The 17,876-nt window shown below is 41.4% G+C and overlaps 1 protein-coding gene across 3 annotated transcripts in view; it reads left to right on the plus strand.

Moving 5' to 3' along the window:
* Positions 1 to 17,540, plus strand: part of KCND2 (potassium voltage-gated channel subfamily D member 2) — a 438,113-nt gene extending 420,573 nt beyond the window's left edge. For 2 of the 3 annotated variants that reach the window (XM_030549091.1, XM_030549092.1), the window contains exons 5-8: positions 379 to 474; positions 2,597 to 2,656; positions 7,511 to 7,758; positions 14,316 to 17,540. In XM_030549091.1, the coding sequence (XP_030404951.1) occupies positions 379 to 474; positions 2,597 to 2,656; positions 7,511 to 7,758; positions 14,316 to 14,493 (582 nt within the window). In that variant the 3' untranslated portion in view covers positions 14,494 to 17,540. The remainder of the gene's footprint in view (positions 1 to 378; positions 475 to 2,596; positions 2,657 to 7,510; positions 7,759 to 14,315) is intronic. The other variant, XM_030549093.1, reaches the window with a different exon arrangement.
* Positions 17,541 to 17,876: the final 336 nt, after the last annotated feature.

A 17,876-nucleotide genomic window follows, 5' to 3' on the forward strand; every position in this document is an offset into this window, starting at 1 on the left:
TGGCACTGAAGGTTTTTAAGAACAAATTGGACAAACACCTATCAGGGATAATCTAGGTTTACTTGCTCCTACCACAGCCCAGACCTGGACTTGATGACCTCTTGAGGCCCGTTCCAGCCCTACATTTTTATGATTCTGTGGAAATGCTGAGGTTTGAGACGTTCAAGAAGGGTTGCAAGGAAAGCAGAGAAAATATTTTGATTAATAAACAAAAAAGACATCATGCGCAAACTGATTTATTTTATATCATGTAGTTTTGCCCTGATAAAGCACTGCAGATATATTGCAGTATACACCCCGAGTCTGTTTTCATCAAATATTTGGCTAAGAGACTTTTGTTCAAAAATGAAAATAATAGAGAATTCTATGTATTTACAGTCCAAAAAGGAGGAAGAACAGAACTTTCTTAGCAAATCTGGCTCTTCCTTTGAAACACAGCACCACCACCTGCTTCACTGTCTGGAAAAAACCACGGTAAGAAAATGGAATCAGTGTCTTCCTGTAAACCTAATTTTGGTTCTGCAGTAGCTTATTTCTCCTAATTCCTCACATTACAGTCTTACCCAGGACCAAAAGCTATTTTATAGATTGGGCTGATTTAGAAATTTTCTAGTTTATTTTCATGCAATGTACATAGTAACGTTTAAAGATCATAGATCAGATCCTCAACTGACATCAGGACATTAACCTTAATGGGACACCCCAATAGGCACCAGCTGGGGATCTGGATTTATGTATATTTATACAGAGAGTTAGTTTATGATTTGCATGTTTACATACGTTGCTACAGTAAAGTTTCTAGGGACTCCATCCTCCAGTCCTTACTCATGCAAAATTCCCAATTCAGGCAATTCAAGCTTTCTCCTTGGCAAGGAGTGAAGTTCTGGGTCCTTAGGTTCAATCCTATGAGTTGCTGAGCATTTCCTGTGATGCGAGCACTGAACTCCAATTTAAGTGAGTGAAAGTTGAGAGTACTCACCATCTTATTCTGCAACTTCATCCTCTGAACTGAGATGCAGGTGCAGCACTACAGAATTGTTTAGCCCAGGGACGGGCAAACTTTTTGGCCTGAGAGCCACACCTGTTTCCGAAATGGTATGGAGGGCCGGTTAGGGGAGGCTGTGTCTCCCCAAACAGCCAGGAGTGGCCCAGCCCCGTCCCCTATCCGAACCCCCCTCCTTTTCACCCTCTGATGGCCTCCTGCCCCATCCAACACTCCGTTCCCTGTCCCCTGATGGCCCCCCGGGACCTCTGCCCCATCCACTCCTCCCTGTCCCCTGACTGCCTCTGGACCCATGCCCCTGACTGCCCCGCACCATCCCATCAACCCCTCCTCTCATTTCTGACTGCCCCCCAGACCTCTGCCCCATCCAACCACTCCTTCTCCCTGACTTTCCCCAGAACCTCTACCCCTGACTGCCCCCTGCCACCCTATCCAACCCCCGTCTCTATCCTGACTGTCTCCCGGGACCCGTGCACCCATTCAACCCCCGTTCTCCCTCTGACCCCCCAACCTTTATCCACACCCCTGCCTCCTGACCACCACCCCAAACTCCGCTGCCCTCTATCCAACCTCCCCTGCGCCTTGCCCCCTTACTGCACTGCGGGGAGCACCAGTGGCTGGCGGTGCTACAGCCGCGCCGCCCAGAGTACCAGGACAGGCAGCCACTCCGCCCAGCTGGAGCCAACCATGCCACCGTGCAGCACAGAGGATCAGGTCAGGCTGCAGCTCTGCAGCTGCGCTGCCTGGCAAAAGCTTGCAGCCCTGCCGCCCAGAGCATTGCACCAGCGGCGCAGTGAACTGAGGCTGTGGGGGTGGGGGAACAGCAGAGGAGGGGCCGAGGGCTAGCCTCTCTGGCCAGGAGCTCAGGGGCCGAGCAGGAGGGTCCTGTGAGCTGAATGTGGCTCTTGAGTTGTAGTTTTCCCACCTCTGGTGTAGCCTCCACTCTGACAGCCCCTTACAGGAATAACTGATATAATTCACCAGCACCAAAGCACACCTGCTTTGGTTAAAAACTTCCAAGCAGTCAAAAACAGATAATTGTGTGCATGTGTTTACTGCTTAATATCTGGATAACTATACAGCCATCATGAATGTTAAATTAAAACATAATAACACTTCAGTAATATTAATAAGAATGAGGTGTGGACACCAAGTGGTTAAGCCGATTGACTGCAATCCTGAAGGTTGTGGGTTGGAGTCTCACTCGATCTCAGGTTCACCCAGCTACAGAAGGGTACCTTATCCATAGGACTTAGGGAAGTCCAGCACAGTTGGATATGATACTAGCCCTTGTTTATCTTAAAGGTGTATTAGCCTCATGATCCATATTGACTTTGAATATTAACAAGCCATATGTCTCAGTCACAGATAAAATATTTCTGGTCAGAAATGTCACAAAGGCATTTCTGTTATCCTGATCATTATTGTTTTTACATCATTTCCTGTTTATTATTTCCTAAGGAACCTAAGGACATGAAGAATAATTACACTGAGTGTAACCTTTGTAAATGTAATAATTTCACATTGGGGAAATGGTAAAATAATCTATATTTGTCCTTGTATTTTCTCTCCTGTCACCATATTGCCATGTAGGGTTTATCTTATGTTGTGGATGATCCCATCTTATCAATAAGCTGTTCAACACCATTTAAGGTACAATTTACAAATTCAGCTCTGATTTTATCAAATGTAGATGCACCTAACAAATTATCTGGTAGTGACCATCAGTATGTACAATACTTTGCCATTTCCTGACAAAGAATTTAGATCATGTTGACCAGAGATGGGCCCAAATTCCAGATTCAAACACTCAAATTTTAGGTGCTGGAAATCAGAACTGGGATCTGAATTTTGTGACCGGTACCCATCTCTGTGGTTGACATGTTACAAGCTAAATGTAGGAAGGTGCATTACAGCAGAAAAAAATCAGAGGTTGTCTATATGTGCACAGGCATCATGTCTCATCATTTGCAAGTCTAGCAAACTATGTTAAATTTCCCTCATACATTGCTCAATGCTCGTCATATTCATGGAATCACAAGGTTAGAGAATCATGCATTTGATTTTCATGAATCAAAGGTTTCCAAAAAATTTTTGGGGTCCATTTTCCTCCCAAAAATGTAATATGTTACAACATATGTGGCTGAGTTTCAAGATGAAAAATTGCCAAGTGGCATTTTCTAGTCATTGTATAACTTCTCTATGAGGTATGCACATATAGCACAAAGTTTTGATGTTTTGTCTTAGTTTTATTGTTTAACGTTGGACTTTTATGCACTGCATCTACTGTATTCAAAACAGAAAGTATATGCAGAAGCCTTTTTTTATTGCTCCTGTTCAAATGAGAGCATAATAACAATTTCTCCATTACATACGTTATTAAATTAAAATACAACTTATGTACGTGTATAACTTCGTATTTTTTATTTTCACAGCCTGTTTATTCAATTGCCTTGTAATTAATGTGGTCCAGTTGTTGTTTGTCATTTAGTTACTTATGTGTCATCTTTCAGGTGCTTATGCTTTTTACATGCTGTCTTTTTTTCATATTCATTTCTGATTTAAAGTATAGCACAAACTGTCTGGCTTTAAATGTATATTACAAAGGACTCTCCTGACAACCTCTCTCCCCTACTACAGTTTTATCCTTTTGGAACACTTTTGAGGCATACCATAGTAGAACTATGGGCATGTCTACACTACAGCCTAAGTCAATCTAACTTATATCCTTATGGGGTGTGAAAAAGCCTCCTCTCCCCCAAGTGATGCAAGTTTCACGCTGTTCACACTAGCGCTATGTTGGCAGGAGATTCTCCTGCCAACATAGTGTACGCTTCTCACCAAGGTGTAGTAATTATGCTGACGGGAAAGCACTCTCCCATCGGCATGGCATGTATTCACCTGAGGGGCTACAGTAGCATAGCGTCATCAGTGCAGCTACACCAACGTAGTGCTGTAGTGTAGACTTGCCCTCAGTCATAGATATCTGCTTTGGACATTGCTTTCCACTTGAACTTTGCAAATGAATTCGCAAACTTTCGCCTTAGCAACAGGCCTGGTCCAACTCTCAGAAAACTGAATAAAAAAGACTCCCATTCACTTGGATGAGACTTGAATCAGGCCCGAAAGCTTTTCCATCTCCCCAAGTTATTAATGAAGGAACACTTGATCTTTTTTTTTCTTTTTAACAGTGGCTCTTCAAAAAATTTATAGGAAAAGCCTGGTCTTATTTTACGGAATATACATGCCACTTATTTGCTTGTCAACAATTTTCTTGAGAGACAAGGTGGGTGAGGTAATATCTTTTATTGGACCAACTTCTGTTGGTGAGACAGACAAGCTTTTGAGCTTACACAAAGCTTTGCTTCAGATCTGGGAAACTAACTCGATGTCAAGGTTTGTCAAATACAAGGTTTGAAAAGATATACTAAACAATCTGTTCAAAACTTCTATTTAGCAGTGACACTGAGTTTTTCCCCCCAGACCCAAAGAAGAGCTCTGTGTAAATTTGAAAGCTTATCTCACCAACAGAAGTGGGTCCAATTACCAACCTTCTCTCACTAATATCCTGGGACCAACATGGCTACAATAATACTGCATACAACAATTTTCTTGGCTGTTGAGTCCTACCTCCCAGATATGTGCACACCCACAACACAGGCAGTAATAGCTTAGGAGCAAGTGTATATATTCTATTTGTAACTGATCAATTGATAAAGTCAGATGGCCAGCTCATGCCTTCCCAAAAGTTAAGTGAGAAAATGCAAGTTTGGGAATATTCATCTAATGCTGTGAGGAGTGTTTGTTTATTCAGGGTGGAGATAAAACTACCACACACCTTCTAAGCCTCCCTTCCTTCTTTGAAGACAGTGGACACTAGTCACAAGGGGCTTTATGCAGAAGGACTTCCTCAGCATCCAACAGAAGCAACTTTGGCTCCTCTACCTTCTTTCCAACATTTTTAGGCCGCTGAGCCTTTCATCTCTTTTCATCTTCTCTGAAAAGTGCAGTGGCTGGCAGGTTATGGCCTGTAGCTTTCTTCTTTGAAATTACTTTTGTAATGGCAACACTTGTATTCAGAGAGGAATTTTATAGGATATCTTTTCAGCTAATATACAACAGTTAATTTACAGCTCACAGAAGAAATCTGGACTTCTTACATTTTAATTGTTTTAGACTTGCATTCCTAAATGCATATTTTAAATCCAATATGTCAAAGTTCATTGTATGACAATAAATTAATATATCCCATATGCTGGAAACTTGACATGTATAATTCAATATATTTGTTTCAGCCATTATATAATTTCAAAATATCTCCAATCTATATTAAAAGTTCACTCAGCATCACTCTTTAATAGACTAGGCTAATTGAATTGTTTGATAGCTCCATAATAGCTTTAGGAAGCACAAAATGTTTTCTATTGGAAAACTACCAGGGATCTTGGCAAACATACTGGAAGCCCCTGTAACCTGAAGACAGTTATTAAGTAATTTCTCTCTCTGTATCCCATATCCAGACTCTAATTGCATTTGAAGTCTTGTTTATGAACATTAACTGGGTAAAGTCAATTTTCAAGGAAGATACACAAGCAGTTCTTTCTTCTTGTGTCACTTGAAATCATTTTCTTCTACACCATTTCCTTCCACACAAGATGACACCTGACTGTTATATGGGTCAAGGAGGGTATGAGGGAGAGCAGACGGCAATGGCATACTGAACAAATTATTTCCAGTTGTACCAAACATTCAGCTGCCTTAGGAAATTACTGTGCTGGTGCTCACTTTGCTGATGAATGCGTACTTACTTTCTTCTACTTATGCTATGTTTCTTTTGGACAACATGAATGTATTCACAGAGTACCTATTGGCAGCTGAATGACATTCCATGTTAGTAGATCCTTCTTTAGGGAAGGAAATAGTTTTCCTTATCGTGGGGCTTGTACACCCTAGCACTTACTTTGGTATAACTTAAGTTGCTTGGGGTGTGGAAAAGGCTCCCTCCCGAGTGACATCAATTACATCGACCTAAGCACCGGTATGGACAGTGCTTTGTCAGTGGGAGATGCTCTCCTGACAGCATAGCTACCACTGCTCGGGGAGGTGGAGTGATTATGGCGATGGAAGAGCTCTCTCCCATCGGCATGGCATATCTACCCTAGCAGTGCTACAGCAGCACAGCTACATTGGTACAACTATGTCACTAGAGCGATTCCAGTGTAGGCTAGCCCCTGGTAAATGAAAATGCAGAGAACCAACCCAATTGAAGTAAATGGGATTATGTGGAGTGTAAACCAGTGTCTCCCAACTCAGTGTCAAAGCATCCGCAGTTGGGAATGTGGAAACAGACGTTGTCTCAAACAGTCCAAAATAATGAGATTAATAGCATCAGCATCCTGTTGTCCATTTCGTCTTGGGATTCTACCTTAATACTACTGCATATATTCTTACAATGTAAAACCACGCCACCAGTTTACCCTTTTTGGTGTGCAGAGAAACTGAGGCAGTTGCACTCTTGTGAGTCAAAGCTCAGTGGTTTGAGCACTGGCCTGCTAAACCCAGGGTTGTGAGTTCAATCCTTGAGGGGCCCATTTACAGAACTGGGGAAAAAAACGGCTGGGGATTGGTCCTGCTTTGAGCAGTGGGTTGGACTAGATGACCTCCTGAGGTCCCTTCCAGCCCTGATATTCTATGATTCATAATCACATACGAAGAGTCAAAGTACAATGGCTATTACTGTACTTGGAATTTCCATAGGTCACTCACTATGATGTGCCTATAGGATTTCTGTCTATGTTGGAATTAAGCAAAGATCCCGTGAATAAATACTATTTCACTGAATATTTGTTTTATGAACTAATTTAGATATATTAAGTTATTATAACTAGCAATAGTAACCTCTGTAGGGAATGGTTCGTATTTATTTTAGCTTCTTTCCAATGGACACTATAGTTGAGGTTGCATTTTACTTTTTGATAAATACAGACTTATTCCTGGATCGTGCAATGTATTGTTTCAAGTCATGGTTTCACACCTTTATTTTAAGATGACATTTTACAAACTGAGTCAAAAATTAAAGTCAGTATTATTTTACTATATTTAAACATAATCATGGATGTTGTTACTCCCATTTAGAGCATTTATATAAACAGAATTGAAAAAGTCTGGAAAATGTTTCAATGTTTTTTTATAGATTACACTATAGCTCCTAATAAGAATATCTGAGTAATGGTTTGCCATCCTACAAAAAAAATTGCATTAACTTTTTGAAAACTGAAGTTAATGGTTTGGTAATTTTGACTCTGTAGTGACACTTTTAGTATATTCAACCCATCCTGATATGGGTTGAAAATTGCAATCCTTGTCATTTTCCCAGACTCTGGTTGTGTAAAATTAAGCAAGCCCTAACACAGTGGATTTTGACAATCAGCATCATGAATGTTTTCAGTTATAATCCTATCTTTTTGTGTGTGTGCTTTTACCATGTTTTTGATTGCTCTGGACCAGAATCATGAGTTTGTGGATGAACATGTCTATGAAGACAGCTGCATGGAGGTATCCACAGTCAATCGATCCTCAAGCGACAGCCCCTCTCTCTCTTCCCAACAAGGCGTTACCAGCACTTGTTGCTCACGACGACATAAAAAGACTTTCCGCATTCCAAACACTAATATAACTGGCAGCCGCCCAGGCAGCATACAAGAACTTAGTACCATTCAGATCAGATGTGTGGAGCGAACATCTCTATCTAACAGGTATTTATTTTAAACAGCAATCTGAGATGCAATGCTATGCTAAACCTTTGCTCAGTAAGGAAGAGGTATAGATTGTAGTCTATACAATCTATACCTGGGAAGTGGGAAGGTGTTATCTGATGCAAATTCAAAATAAGTAAGCCGCATTCCTTAGTATTAATGTGTAAGTGGCTGCCCATTCAAACGAGCACTTCTTTTCTTGAGTCTTATTGGGGTAGGGGTTCTTAAGCCACAGAAATCTTGAAATGGCAGATCAAGGTAAATAATATGGGCCCAGAGCCTGAGAGGCTTTGCACCTCCAGCTGCCATTGGGATTTAGTCCTTGTTTAGCAAATGCTTATGCAAACCACAGAAAAAATATTGTAATATTTATTATTTGTATTGCAATAGCACCTAGAGACCCCAGCTGAAATTGGGACCCAGGTGTTCCAGATCTTGTACAAACACATGATAAGAGACTGTCTCTACCTGGAAGAGTGTACAATTCAATTATACAAGACTGAAAAAGGGAAGAGTATTATTATTCCTATTCTTAGTTGAGGTACAGAGACACAAGAAGATTGTGACATCATGAAGTTCAAATAGAAAGTCTTTGACAAAGCTGAGACTTAAAATGAGATCTCCTGAGTCCCAGTCCAGTTCTCTAGTTTTATAATCTCTAGCTAGGGAAGTTATTGGAAAAATTTGAAAATATGTAGCTCCAGAGGCTAAGGAGCAAGCATTTCCTTATCTTCTCTGCACCCTCACATATAAAGTACCTGGTGCTGATATTTATGTGTATGAATACAGCCTTTGAAAACACCAGTAAAGTCATGCTAGACTTAAAAGTGTTTATCTGTTGAACTGAAATATACCTTCATTTAAAAAACATCACTTTCAGCACAAGTTGCTATAGCGATTGATCTTAAGTGAAATTCTGAATAGCTGGCAAGTAAGAAATTCACTGCCATGAGCAGCCCAGAAGCTCCTTGACTTGCAGCTGAGATAACTTTTTCTGCCATTACTCAAGGGTACTGGAGGGAGACATATTCCTGGAGGTTTAATCACATGACTTAATATTTAATTAAAGCTTAATCTTTAATTCCTGGTGGATTGGCAACCATATGTGGAACCAGCATCCACAGTCCAGGTATTTCACAAATAATTCTGTCTGGCTCTGACTTGTCTTCTGCTGGGTGCTGTTCCAGCACACCCTTCCCTCACAGCACAAAGACAGAAGAATTAAAATCAACAATACACAGGTACATATAGAAGTAAATCTCACAATCCAATGAATTTAGATTTTAACTGTTTCTCTTACTGCTTGGGAACCACCCCCAAGAACAAATATACAGTCCACCCAGCAGCTCAGTGTGCACGTGAATCCACCCCCAGGTGCATGTCTAAACTGATAATTGTGAATACAAAATACTGTGAGTCACTGCTCATGTGTTATACAGATAGTAGTTCAGTAGCCCACAAAGTCTGGAGCAAAAAGCAAGGGACTGTGATTTCTGCTCTGTTACTGACTTGCCGGGACTGAGGGGTTCGATAAGGGGCAGAGGGTGTCGGGGGCAGTCAGGGGCTCCCCCCAGGGTCTGGGGGGCAGGAGCTGTGGGAGGGCACTTTTGGGGGCCCCGCAGTCCCAGAGTGGCCCGAGGATTAGCGGGGGGCCAGGAGCAGGCCGCTCTGCTTCCCTCACCCCGGCCCCAGCCATGTCGCTCGGGGGAGAAGGCTTGGGGGAAGGGATCCCCCCTACAGTCACCAGCAACGGAAGCAGAGCAGCCCGGTCCCAGCCCAGTCCACTCCGCCAGCTCCCAGCTGCAGCACTCCGCTTCCTGCCACAGGTGAGTACGGGGGGTGTCCTTTCCCCAACCTCCCCGCACTCCCCTGCGGTGGGAAACGGGGCGCCACGGCTGGGAGGTGGCAGAGTGGACCGGACTGGGGCCGGGCTGCTCCGCTTCCCGACGCTGATGTTGAGTGCCTGTCGGGGCAGGGGGTAGATAGGGGTTGGAGCAGTCAGGGAACAGGGGGGTTGGGTAGGGGGTGGGGTCCTGGGGGTGATTAGGGACAGAGGTCTCTGGAGGGGGCGGTCAGGGAACAAGGAACCGGGGGGGGGCGCAAAGCAAGTTTGATATAACGTGGTCTCACCTATGACACAGTGAGATTTTTTGTCTCCCAAGGACTGCATTATATCGGGGTAGAGTTGTATGCGCAGAGCAACAAAAACACTTGGAAAGAGTGTGGTCATCTTATTTGTGTACATATATTCCAGAACAGCCTTTGGAGGTGATCCTGCTGAAATGTATCTTGAAACGGCTTTCAGTTCATCACCTAAATCACTCGCAACGATATCACATGTCATCTTGTGTCAACACTGTCTCTTGTTCCCTGCATTGCTGGTATAGGTCTTCTTCAGGTATAGTGAGGAGTTTTGGAATATCATACAACATCCCAAATATACTGCTGTGTTCCCTGAGCTGCATGAAGCGTTCCTCAACTGACTGTATTGCACAATCTAGCACCTGGTTAAAGAATTCAACTTTGAATTGTTGTTTGGGGTCTCTTATGGGATTATCCTGTGCCTTGTAATCCAAATGTCTTCTTCGGTGACTTTTGTATTCTTGAATGGGTGGGAAAATAGCTTCAGTGTGAAGTTCCTCTGCCAACTTCTGTGCATTCTTCAGAACATTTTGAAATCCCTCATCTGGCTGGTCAAACTATAGGCATGACTTTGCTTTGTCCAGTTATTCCATTGCTCCAGATATATCAAGGTCAACACCTTGGAGTCTCTTGCTTACAACATTTATTTCAAACAGTGTGTCATGTCACAACACTAAGCCACATAGAAATTTGAAATTATGTACGTTTCTGGTGATTCCATTTCCCTCTGTCACTGTTCTCCCGTGGACAGTTCCTGTCATAGCATTATCCTCCATAATGGCAACTACGGCATCATCTATCTTCCCAATTTGGTGTTTGATAGGGTTTATCGCCTCCACTCGACTTTCCCATCATGTGGCACTCAGTGGTTTAAGTGTCAGAGAGGATGTTCCCAGATGTTGCTTCAAAATTTGCCATTGATGAGTTGATGCAGAGAAAAATACATAGATGCTTTGAATTACATTCAAAAATTCAGCAGCCTCACTAGAAGCTGATGCTGCATCACTGACCATCAAGTTCAATGAACTGCATGGGACAAAAAAAGCTCGAGGGTTTAGCTCTCGGGTCTCTGTCTGCACTCCTATGTTCTTTCCTCTCATGTCGGCATCTTTGTCGTAGCCCTGACCTCTCATGTCAGCTATCACAATTCCCGTACCTTTCAGTTTTTTAAGAAGCACATTTGTCATACCAGCTGTTTTCATAGATTCATAGACTCTAGGACTGGAAGGGACCTTGAGAGGTCATCGAGTCCAGTCCCCTGCCCTCATGGCAGGACCAAATACTGTCTAGACCATCCCTGATAGTTAAGAGTAGGTTAGATAAATGTCTATCTCCAGAGATGGAGATTCCACAACCTCCCTAGGCAGTTTATTCCAATGTTTAACCACCCTGACAGTTAGGAACTTTTTCCTAATGTCCAACCTAAACCTCTCTTGCTGCAGTTTAAGCCCATTGCTTCTTGTTCTATCCTTAGAGGCTAAGATGAACATGTTTTCTCCCACCTCCTTATGACATCCTTTTAACTGCTATCATGTCCCCTCTCAGTCTTCTCTTTTCCAAACTAAACAAACCCAATTCTTTCAGCCTTCCTTCATAGGTCATGTTCTCTAGACTTTTAATCATTCTTGTTGCTCTTCTCTGGACCCTCTCCAATTTCTCCACATCTTTCTTGAAATGCAGTGCCCAGAACAGGACACAATACTCCAGCTGAGGCCTGACCAGCGCAGAGTAGAGCGGAAGAATGACTTTTCTTGTCTTGCTCACAACACACCTTTTCTTAATGTTTGTCAATAAATTCTAGAAAATGCTGATAGTGACCATTGCAGGGACATTTTCACTAGGTTCTGTTTTTGTTACAAAACACACCATTAAAGTTATTTGTTCCATATGGCTTATGTCAGGTGTGCAGTCCAGAATAAGAGAGTAATATCTTGCTGACTTCAGATCTGCCACAATCTTCTGTTTGACTTTTGTTGCCAGTAACTGTATGATCTGATTTAGAATTGTTTTTCCAAGGTGTGTGTATATTTCTTGGGTGGTGACGCTTCTTAGATGCTGCTGGAGTACAGCATCAAACTCAGCCATCAGCTCCACAATTTTAAGGAAGTTTCCATTGTTTGGCACATACAGCTGATCTGAAGTGCCACACAGTGCTAGGTTTTGGGTCGCAAGCATTCTCACAATGGCAATGAGCCTTTTCAGAAAATTTTGCCAGTAAAGACACTCTGATGCAATTTCTTTTGATGCTGATCATCTATGGTGGCCTTTAACCTTAGTCCCATCTCAAGCTCTTTCCACCTATGGAATGCTCTCTGGTGATTTGTTGCCTTCTCATGGCATGCTAGATTTCTAGCCAGATTTTTCCAGTCCTTTGTTCCTGTAGGACCCAATGTGGCTGGAACATTAGACTGGAAGAGTTTGCAACAAAGAGAGTATGCAGCATGCTGGGTTTTTGAGTACATAAGCCATGGCCTCTCCACTTTGCCACCATTGGGGATTTCATGCCAGTAATGTTTTGGATGGAAACTTCTGTTTTCATTTTCTGTAGGGAACATGAAGTTTTTCACTTGCTGTGGCCCATGCCATACAAGGAAGTCCCTCAGGCTACTGCTCAAGTGTGTCCACAGTCCTGGATCAAACAGCAGCAGCTGTTTCTTGTGCCTCCACCACACTCTTCTCTGATCTACATTTTTCTTCAGCAATGTATGTGGTTACATCCATTTGAGATGGAGATATGGATGCTGCAGTAGCTTCCAGGTCACCTGCACTCTAACTGGAAGATCAGGCATCTCCTCACCACTCACATCCTCACTGCGGCCGGAGCACTCACCGTGAACATTTCTGTCTATGTATCTCAGGAGAGCTCCTTCCTGCTTAGATAGAAAAGCTTCCTTTGCTTGCTTTCTTTTTCTGAATGCTGCCCCAGGGGGGCATTTTCTTCTTTCACTCATGACTGCTGTTCTGTGCCAGTTATAGTGACTCTCAACACTCAGTTGAAGGGGACAAATAAGCAGGCTAGCAGGGTCTGAGTGAGGGAAGATATCAGTGTCTTAAGGGCCTGACTGGCTCCTACTACTTCAGCTGACTCTATGTTCTCCTCAAGTGGGTTCAGGGAAGCAGCAGGAAACAGGAAGCTCCCTGAGAAGCTGATGTTAATCAGTCCAGGCTCGTGGGGGTGCTAGAGAAGTACATAAGAGGCTCCTCCTCCTCTCTCTCCCTGCAGCTCCTGCTGCTTTCTTTTAATCTCTCTCACTTTTTCTCCTGCCTGCCTGTTATGTCTCGTGTGCTCTCCTTCCTCCAGCACAGCACTCCACCATCTCTGTGCATCTAGAGCAGAGAGAATACATATGCACCAGCAGCAAACAGAATTTTCTACACTCTAGGTCCTAGTAGTCCCCCCCACAGTCCAGCACCTGGGGCAGCCGCCTCAGTTCGCTTCATGGTAAGGCCAGCCCTGCTCCCACCCTTGTTTAAAGGGGTAGAATTTGTGTAAGGAAAGAATGACCGTCTTGTAACCAGGGTTCAGGTCAGCTTTGTTTTGCTTCTTTGGGTGCTGGCCCTCTTAATGTCCTGTCCAAAGTGTCCTACATCCCTAAAACTAGGGTGCAGGTCTTCCTTTCACTTTCCTAGGCTTACATTCCATTTAAACACTGCTCCACAAAACCACCCTGTAATGAGGGTTAAGATTTTGTCCTTCACACTGATCTATGATCGTGTCCTACTGCCACCTTCAGCCCTGGATTCTCTGCAGCCAGGACTCCTCCTCTCTGTCACAGACTGTTGTGGAAGACTAGGAGTTTGGGTAAATTTTAGAAGACAAGAGTTCCTCAGCAGTTTAATCTTTATTCATCCTGTAATCTACTCAGCCCATCTCTCGCCTCCTTTTGTACATTTCAAGATTTTCCTGAAATGCACCCACAAAAAGGTGAGCTAAAACTCATAACCTCATGCTTGTTAAGATCAATTCCTGGTTTGTTGTGTCTGACTGAACAACCTAGTGTTGGCAAAACCGCAAATAAGAAAATAATACAATGGACCTACAATAACCAAAAAAAGTGTCTGGATAATTGTACGTGTGGAGATAAATTTATGAACAGGTTTATATGATGGGGATGTCTGTGATAGCCTCGGACTGGACTCGATGACTCAGGAAGTCCCTTTCAGTCCTGTGTTTCTGTGAAAAACACCAAGAGAGCTAAGTATTTTAATAGGAGTCACATATCTTTCTTCCTCAGCTACATGCTGCATGTCCAATGACCAAAGGAGCAGAGGCCGTGTTTGCAGTGTATCTGTGTTTCTCCTACCTGATAACAAAACAGACTTTAAGCTAGTTGGCTGGGATAATGGAATTGAATAAGCAGAGAAGTTTATAACAATGTAAACATTTACATCATTAATATTTTTTTCTCCTTTAGCCGATCCAGTTTAAATGCCAAAATGGAAGAGTGTGTTAAACTAAACTGTGAGCAGCCTTACATCACAACAGCAATAATCAGCATCCCAACACCCTCAGTGACCACACCCGAAGGGGATAATAGGCCAGAATCTCCCCCATATTCAGGAGGAAATATTGTCAGAGTATCTGCTTTATAAAACAATTAGAATAAAGACCACTTGCTAACTGAGCTCTAGCAATGAGAAGAGTTCTGGAGAAGGAGAGAGCTGGAAAAGACAATACCCCCTTGGTCAGTGTTACCGCAGCCACAGATTGAAGGGGTCAGAAGAATTAAAACATTTTGGGTTTCAGTGTTGTAGCGCGTGAAGCAGGCAACCAAACAGAGTTTCTACACAGCGTTTGAACGGTTATACAGCGCAATCTTCTGTGACCATTTTGACTTACTATATGAGCACAATGAAATGTCCCCCATTGATGCTTCTTATTACCATGGGAACTTTTTAAAAAAAAACAAACAAAACAAACAAAAAATACCCCACGTTTGAACATTATGTTCCGACTGAATGCAAAACAACAATGAAAAACATTTTGATAACTTCATTTTTTCCTGTTGATAAACTATGAACTTGTTGACAAACTCCCTATTGTTTAAAAAAGAAAAGGGAAAAAAGGGGGAAAACAAAATGCTCATAGGAAATATGTTTGTGCTGACTGGCAGAAATACAACCATAGTGCATGCTGAAATTCTTTGGAGCTGTGATCTCAGTTGACTTATGTTGTTTTTCAGATTAGGCATGATAAAATATTACTGTAGAAAGGGGCATTTCTGTGCACTTACTGCCGATTGTTAATGTTCCATGGTAGTTGTACAAATAACTTACCTTTGGAAAATGCAGTATTTCTTACTCAAACACTCATTAGCAATCTCAAGGTGTTCAGTTAGTTCAATATTTATTATTGTTTTATCTTGCTTCCTTGGTACTGCTACAACTGCAATAATTCATTGTATATCTGTTGTATCAGGAATCAGGATTAATTTGTTTAAATATTTTGCACAACTTCACCTACACCATGAACCCCATGAATAGAAAATATTTTCTCTAATGTGGAGAAGTTTTAAATAACCATATAATCAAAACTGTGTCCCATAAATGTACTTTTCTTTCATACTCCTTTTCGTCCACTGTAATCTCTATTTTCATGATGCAGAACATTAATCTGATTTAATGTTGCTTTCTTCTTTGGGATTCCGAGATTCTTCATGAAGTGGCTTAATCTTTTGTTCTGCAAACGCTTACCTTTGTATTTCCTGAACCAGTCTTCTTGTGTGGTGTTACAGTGTCAATCCCATTTGAAATGAAATTAAAACAAAGGGGTTTTGTGACAAACTAACACTTAGCTCTAAACCTCTGTGTTTTTCTGCAGTATCCAGAATATTGGCTATGCTGAGCATTCAAAGACATTTTGCTAAAACTCTCCTTGTAGTAATCTGTAAGCCAGCATCCAAAAATTTATTTGGGGCTTCATATCTTGTAAGATAATACCCAAGAACACTGATAAACTAGAGATTTGAGATTTTCTGCAAAATTATGATTGACTCCAATGGGAATTTAGCTGTAGGATCAGGGCCATAAATGGACATAAAGACTTTACTATTTAAAATGCCTTTTTGCTTCATTGTCTTACGGAAATCTAAATTTTCTTACCAAAAGATTTCTGCTAACTGCAGTTTTATTTACTAGAAGACAAGAACGTGAAGAGGTTTGTCATCTTGAAAATGTTGTGCACATGAAATAGTAGGTGTTTATAGCAGAAATACTGTATCAGCAAAAATTACCGCATGGCTCCATTTAAACACACACACACATATATATATATATATATATATATATGCCAATCAAAAAGCTCTATGCATTAGAAGACATTACCACAAGTGAAAAACATAGTTATTTAATAGTTTGAATGTTGTATGTTCCATAATTTATGGTACCAATTACTAACCACTCCTGGACTGAGCTTAACATTTATATTAAGAGGAAATACACTATGAAAGTAGAACCTTGCTAATTTACACTCTTTTTGCTCCACACAACTAGTTTTTGGTCTCACCTTATCCATAAGCAAAGATTTAAAAACAGATGCTGTAATGAGGGCTGAGATTTTATTTTCACAAAGTATGCTACGGAATATTCACTACTATGCTATTGTCATAAATTAAAACTAAATTACAGCTGACAAAAGAAGAGAGTATATTTTGCAATGGGTGATCCTTGTTTTCTTAATGTTCGTTCACTTATTCACAAACTTGATTAATTTGCTATGCAGTTCCCATTCATTTGTGCAAATTAGCAAGTTTCTACTGTTTATATAAATGGAATCAAAACCTGAATTTATTTTAAGGAATCAACACACTGATTTTTCACTGACTAACAGTGAACATGTGAAGTAATTCCACTGAAATCAATTATTTTGATCTCCTCTCTCTTACAGTGTTGTAAAGCTGGGTTCACTACATTAGTTTTTACTTGCTTCCTACATCTACTCATAATTACTCATGAAAAAAAGACTGGCTTTGTTCCTAGCATTTGCTGAAGCAGTTACTGATATGAAAACTGCCCTGTTATTAACAATCTATTACAGCTTCTTCTTTCTCACATGGTGCTTCTTAATTAATTACATCTGGAAACTAATATAAGATGGCAGTTGATGAAAACCATTTGGGACAAGCCCTGAACTGAGTTAGGCCTTGTGCAATCCCATTGACTCTACTGAGATCACACAGGGTTTAAGAATTTGGCCTCTTAATTTTATTTTTCATATGGTACAGCAATATTTGCATAGCGGTTACATCCCCGATTACAAGTTTTATCTTCTTTTTTAAAGTACAGGTTAAGAAATAATTTGGCAAGATTTTTCAGAATGCCATTCTTGTCTCCTATTTCCACATATCACTTATGCAAAATGATTAATTTATTTTCAATTTGGAAAATAAACATTCTTTTGGTGTTCTAGGTGATTTAAATGCTGTTTTGGTAGTGAATGACTGTTGATGACTGTAAAATGCATCTGTGCTGTAAATGAAATGTAATTATTTCTGTGTACCATACAAAGAAACCAAGGTTGTTGTTTTTGACAATTTTGTTTGAAATTCATTTAACGTATTTCAGAAGACAGCATAATACATGTGTTATGCTGAATGAATAGACAGCAGAGGAATATTTAAATAAAAGATCTGCATGCTTGAATGGGACAACTTGGTTTTTCAGTAACTTATTATTCATGGAGCCCATTTTCCTGTTCGGATTCAAGGAACAGCCTACATGTGTGCAACAAACCTATATGCAAGGTGTACACAAATGTATACCACTACAGAAACAACGGGCCCAGTGATTCTTTGGTACAAAGAGATACACCTAGGGCCTCCCTTGCCACCTCCTTTGCCAACAAGTAGCACAGGGGAATGGCCAGGTGGAAAGAGGGGTGTGGGCAATATATTCCTTGGCTGTTGACATGGCCATGTGGAAGGTCAGATAGTCAGGTGGGCCATAGAATTGGGACCATTAAATTACTGCCAACAAGG

The sequence above is a fragment of the Gopherus evgoodei genome, chromosome 1 (assembly GCF_007399415.2).
Source record: "Gopherus evgoodei ecotype Sinaloan lineage chromosome 1, rGopEvg1_v1.p, whole genome shotgun sequence".
Taxonomy (NCBI): Eukaryota; Metazoa; Chordata; order Testudines; family Testudinidae; genus Gopherus; species Gopherus evgoodei.